Genomic DNA, 6,442 nt, shown 5'->3' with positions numbered 1-6,442 from the left:
TTAGGTCATGATCTCGCGGTTCGTGGGTTCAAGCCCCGTGTTGGGCTCTGCGCTGACTGCCAGCTCAGAGCCTGGAGCCTTTTTCAGTCTGTGACTCCCTCTCTCCCTGACCCTCCCCTGCTCATGCTGTCTCTCTCTCTCTCTCCTAGAAATAAATAAAACATTAAAAAAAAAAAAAGATAAGAGTCCAGGGGTGCCTGGGTGGCTCAGTCAGTTGAGCATCTGACACTTGATCTAGACTCATGTCATGATCTTGCAGTTTGTGGGACTCAGCCCCATGTTGGTCTCTGCGCTGACAAAACAGATGCTGCTTGGGATTCCCTCTCCCTCTCTCTCTGTTCCTCCCTTGCTCAGATGTGTGCACTCTCTCTCTCAAAGTAAATAAATATTCGAAAACTAAAAGATGGATTGTATGAAGTCAATTACATTTTAGTAAAGTTATTAAAAAAAAAGAAAGTTAAGGGGCGCCTGGGTGGCTGAGTAGATTAAACATCTGGCCCTTGATTCTGGCTCAGGTCACAGTCTCATGGTTTTGGTTTTGTGAGTTCAAGCCCCACAATGGGCCCTGTGTTGACATTGCAGAGCCTGGCTTGGAATTCTCTCTCTTGTCTCTCTCTACCCTTCTCTTGTTTGGACTTTCTATTTCAAAATAAATAAATGAACAAAAAAGAAAAAAAAGAAAGTTAAAAAAAAAAAAAAACACAGAGTACTCATCGCTACCCCTAGCATTTCTAATTCAGCAGGTTTGAGGTGAAGTTGACACTACTAGCCTAGGGAATTCTCTTGGAGAACCACTCCATTAGCTCTTAGAAATGATAGTTTCCTAAGGAGCTTTCAGAGACGTAGGGATAACTATAGTTTGTATCTCATTCTTACACTCAGGTCCTGACATATTTTAATCTTACTTGAGTTTTCTTTTTTTTTTTTAAACATTTTATTTATTTTTGAGAGAGAGAAACAGAGACAGCATGAGCAGGGGAGGGTCAGAGAGAGATGGAGACACAGAATCTGAAGACAGGCTCCAGGCTCTCAGCTAGCTATCAGCACAGAGCCTGACATAGGGCTCGAACCCACAAACTGCGAGATCATGACCTGAGCCGAAGTCAGACACTCAACCGACTGAGCCACCCAGGCACCCCTACCTGAGTTTTCAAGGGAACGTTAGAGTATTTCTAGAGGGAACTTCCTTTTTCTGTCTTCATAGGTCTACTGAATACATGGTAACAGCAACAACAACAACAAATCTCTTCATTTCACAAACATATGTGGCTTAAAAGGATTTCATATGATAGGGGCACCTGGGTGGCTCAATGGGCTAGGCATCCGACTTTGGCTAGCCTCATGACCTCGTGGTTTGTGCGTTCGAGCCCCACGTCAGGCTCTGTGCTAATAGCTCTGACCCTGGAGCCTGCTTCTGATTCTGTGTCTCCCTGTCTCTCTGCCCTACCCCCACTCATGCTCCATCTCTCAAAAATAAACAAACACTAAAAAAGGATTTCATATAATAAACTTATTTTAATAGTGCAAAAACCAATCTGCTTCTAATCAGTGAAGGAACAACTTCCAAAAAATTATATAAAAATAGCCAACACTTTGAACAAATACAAATAACTAAGTAAATATTACAATTACGTATCTAAACCCAAGAAAGCAGAGACCATAATTACAAGACAAATCATTCTTGAGAGCTTGTTTGGAGGTTCCCAGCAGGGGAGCGCAGCTACTCATATACCCTTGATGGAAGAATGGTCCTTCTCTATCGGGGAAGGTCATCCTCTTCGACCGATTGCGCAGCTTTGGGAGGGACGCACATGGAGCGGTGAGGGAAGAAGGGGACACCCGCCTAGCCAGCCAGATCAGCTGAATCAACCCTGGCGATCAATGGGGTGACAGATGTCGCAGCCAGATCGCCCTCACATCCACAAGCCAAATCATTCTTAAAGCTGGTCATTCCAGTTTACCAAAATGCATAAAACAAAATTTCTACTTTTTAGGTTTACAGAAAATAAATAAAACAACTCTAGTAAGAAAACTAACTTAAGTTTCATGGAAAAGAGTCCACACTGGTGACTTTAAAAGTTTTTCACGAATATCTACATCTTGATTTTTATGGAAAATAAATTTTATGTTGAATTTGAGGCTTAAAAGACCATGTGATCTTTCTGACCAATAGCTCAGAAGTAAAAGCCAACTTAAGATCGAAGACAACATTCATGGGACCCAGAGGACTTGAACCTGATCATCAATTATAACGCAAAATTTTAATATGAATTAGTTTGAGTGCAAATATACTTAGTTTAGAATTAAATATAAAGGAAACAAAATAATCATGATTAGGACTCAACTAAAGGTTGGGTAAAAATTTTTTCATATTTATTTATCTCACAGATAATACTGATCATTCAATATCAATATCAATGGATATGGATTATTTCTGTGAATGAGAAAGGTGTGGCTTCGGAAACCAATACTCACATTAAATTAATTACTATTGACAGAACTTGACAGAACTGATGGTTCTGAATGTGATATTATTTGAAGTACAACTATTTGATAGAAAGAGACTGAGAATCTTGCTGTAAAGCATCCATCAGATAGATGGAACTGCCTAGGCAGAAGAGTATCACTCTATATAGCTCTATGTATTTCCTATATATATCCGCTTACTACATCACAAAAACAAAAAATATTAATATATTTACATATATGTACTGAGCCAAAATGAATTAGCTTTCTCTATAAAATTATCCTTATTGAGAAAATATTAATACACATTATACAACAAAAGGCAGCACCCTCAAGAAAAGATGGCAACCATTTGAATAGCTGAGTGCTATTGCTTTTTCTTAATAAGATTTTTAGATAAAAAGGATGATGAGTAGTTTGTAGACAGATAAATCTCTATCACAGAAATACCTACTAGAGAGAAGCCTGGCAACCAAAAACTCAGAACTGTACAGATGAGGAAATGGTTCATGTTTTTTGTCAGTGGTGACACCTCCTCTTATACTTTAAAGTTAAAGCAGAGAGCACAACTTTAATTAGAAGAAAATTTCCCTATATGTTTATAAAAAGGTGAGCAAGTTGATAAAAGGCTGTTTGAGGCCTTTCATTATACCTGACTATAGAGATTTAAAACTAACCATACAAATTAACTATAACATCATCAGAAGGAATTTTACGAGGCTTCTTTCTGTGACCTAAAGACAAAGATGAAACAGCAATGGATACTCTGATGTAATATCATTATGATGTGTACTATGCTTGGTTACTATAGCTGTAGTCCACAGGTCTAGTGGTAGAAATACAGTTCTGAAGCAGATCTTGGTAAATTTGCTTGACTACATTCTTTAGGTAGTTGTCCTCCCGTGGCACTTTAGATAGAATTGCAGTGATTTCATCTTGGCTAGAAAGAACAAAACGTTTATTAATTTTTCTGGAAACTTACTTATCTCCATTTCAGTGGAATTCATGTTTTGAGGCATGATCTCTCAGACTTTTAGGAAGCACAAATAGGCATTTCTAGAAATAAAATGTCCAGTTTGAACTGAGATTCCAAAAACAAGGCCTAAAAGCAATTCTATATGTACTGGGAGGTATCTTGACTTAGCTAAAAATCTAAACTGCTGGTGTTTGCTGATGGATAGTTGATTGCAAACTATTAACAGTATGTCTAAAAAGTCACAAATAGGAATGAAATATTGTTATGGCTGCCTACAAAGACTAATTGTGAAAAGCATTGTGACTGCATAGCTTTTTAAGTGACTATTCAGTGATTAAGTGATTATTCTGTTTTTAAGGCCATAAAAGTTGTTTATACATGATCTGGGCTAAGCTTATACCCATTTTTTTTCATTCTTGGGCTCTTATTTGAGGTAAGATTATTCATAAAGTGGAACAAGTATAAAAGAATATACCAATGGTCTCCAGTATCCACTAGAGCTAGCAATGAAGGCCACTCACTGACTTATAAGAACAGATTCTTCAAAATGAAGTCAGAAGTGACACCTGGCATTCAGTATGGATTATCCATTATTGGCATATCCAGTAATGGTATAAATCCATTATTTCTGACCACTTTGAGAGATTTTTCAAATGACAGAGCCGAGGTAAAAAAGTCATTAGGAGCCCTATCCTGCTGGCCCTTTACTTACCCAATATTTCCAAGGTGATTTTGAATGGAAAAGGGTAATGGGTCAGCTGGAAAATGAACTGAGAGAGGCAAAGTTATCTCAAACTTTGCAAATGCTGCAGAGCTGGAGAATAAAAGCCTCAATCTGTAAAAGACAAGAACCTCAATTAAAAATTAAAAAAACAACAAAAATAGAATGAAACAAATACATTTTCCTTTTACACTGGTTTGTGACACTTAGGTGGTACATTATTTCTTGTACTTATCAAATGGACAAAGGGTAAAACATCTGGAAGAAAGTATTATTATGGTTGTTCATTTTCATTGTTAGTCATAAAATTTATTAAAAGAAATTATTTTAATAAGTTTTTGATTACATACTGTCACAGATGAAATTATGTCCCCACTGCCATTCACATGTTGAAACCCTAGCCCCCAGTATCGCAGAATGTAAGATTATTGCAGTTTTAATTAGTTAAGATGAAGTCCTACTGGAGTGGGATGGTCCTCTAATCCAAAATGATTGGTGTCCTTATAAGAAGGGGACATTTGGACACAAACATGCATACAGGAAGAACATCATGTGAAGATGAAAGCAGCTACTGGAGTTACATATTTATAAGCCAAGGTATGTCAATGACTGCCAGCAAATCACCAGAAGTTAGGAGAAGGCATGAAACAGATTCTCTTAGTCTCTCTGAAAGAACCAACCCTGTTAACATCTCGATGACTTCTAGCCTCTAGAACTATGAAACAATAAATTGCTATTGTTTAAGCCACTGAGTTTGTATAACTTTGTTAAGGCAGCCCTGGGGAAGTAATACACTTACTCAGTATTAGTCACATCTATGTTCATTAGGTTATAATTTGGTCCCCATCTCTTTAAAAACTCAATTTCTTCTCCAAGGAGTCTACAATGGCTCACTACAAGTGAGATTTCTTGAAGCATCTGGGGAAAAAAATTATGAAAACATTTCAGTTTTTAGTGGCTCTTTTATAAAGAAATCCCCAAAGTTCAATATATTTATACTTTCATTTAAAAATATTTATTTTTATATTTTTATTAAAAAATTTTTTTTTTACTTTTTATTTATTTTTGAGAGACAGAGAGAGACAGAGCACAAGTGGAGGAGGGGCAGAGAGAGAGACACACACAGAAACCATAGCAGGTCCCAGGCTCTGAGCTGTAAGCATGGAGACTGATGTGGGGCTTGAAACCACAAGCTGTGGGATCAGGACCTGAGCCGAAGTCAGATGCCCAACCAAGTGAGCCACCCAGGTGCCCCAATATACTTATAATTTCACTATTACATATATAAAATTTCAGCATTTTAAAAAATTTATTTAAAATTTTTTTTCAAGTTTATTTATTTTTGACAGAGACAGAGACAATGTGATAGGATGGGGCAGAGAGAGAGGGAGAGAGAGAATCCCAAGGAGGCTCCATGCCACCAGCAGAGCCTGACTGGGGGCTCCAACTCATGAAACCGTGAGATCATGACCTGAGCTAAAACCAAGAGTCAGATGCCTAACCGAATGAGCCACCCAGGTGCCCCTCAACTCTTCTTTTTGTGACAGAAAACATAATTTTCCTTCAACATACTTCAATCAGATTTACCTTGGGAACCTGATGCTGCGTTTTGCATTTCTTCTTCCAGGATTCTTGTTCTTCAATGTACTGGAAAATAAGCTTATGAACTAAAAGGGAGGAAGGAGGAGCTTTATCCTCTGAGGAAGAAAAAAAAACAAAACAAAACACGGTTATTACTTACTTTCATTTATTTTCTACACATAAGTTAGAAATACTATATAAACTATAAATACCTTCAAATTGCTAGGTATATAAGTATGCTCTCCACTTTATTTTCACACATGTAAAACAATGTATATACTGAACACAGACATTCTCATAAAAACTCAAGCCTTTGGAAATACAAACTGGTGCAGCCACTCTAGAAAACAGTATGGAGGTTCCTCAAAAAATTAAAAATAGAACTTCCCTACAACCCAGCAATTACACTACTGGGTATTTATCCAAGGGATACAGGTGTGCTGTTTCAAAGGGGCACATGCACCCCAATGTTTATAGCAGCGCTATTAACAATAGCCAAAGTATGGAAAGAGCCCAAATGTCCATTGATTGATGAATGGAAAAAGAAGATGTGTTATATAATATAAAAACAGGGAGGGGGACAAAACATAAGAGACTCTTTTTAATTAATTAATTAATTAATTAATTATTTTCTTTCATAGTCTATTGTCAAGTTGGTTTCCATATAATGTCTATCACCCCCCTTCCCCTCACCCCAC

At 37.4% G+C, this 6,442-nt stretch overlaps 1 protein-coding gene across 1 annotated transcript in view; it reads right to left on the bottom strand.

The window, feature by feature from the left end:
* Nucleotides 1–2,351: 2,351 nt before the first annotated feature.
* KNL1 (kinetochore scaffold 1) overlaps nt 2,352–6,442 on the bottom strand; it is a 72,425-nt gene continuing 68,334 nt past the window's right edge. The window contains exons 23-26 of the mRNA XM_039232883.1: nt 5,751–5,860; nt 4,963–5,081; nt 4,155–4,277; nt 2,352–3,406 (exon numbers count right to left, since the gene is read on the bottom strand). Of these exons, the coding sequence (XP_039088814.1) occupies nt 3,259–3,406; nt 4,155–4,277; nt 4,963–5,081; nt 5,751–5,860 (500 nt within the window). The 3' untranslated portion in view covers nt 2,352–3,258. The remainder of the gene's footprint in view (nt 3,407–4,154; nt 4,278–4,962; nt 5,082–5,750; nt 5,861–6,442) is intronic.

This window comes from Hyaena hyaena, unplaced genomic scaffold (genome assembly GCF_003009895.1).
Source record: "Hyaena hyaena isolate Hyena2069 unplaced genomic scaffold, ASM300989v1 scaffold_70, whole genome shotgun sequence".
Classification (NCBI taxonomy): Eukaryota; Metazoa; Chordata; class Mammalia; order Carnivora; family Hyaenidae; genus Hyaena; species Hyaena hyaena.
The sequence above is the reverse complement of the archived record's forward strand: the minus strand, read 5'-3'. Positions and strand labels throughout refer to the sequence as shown.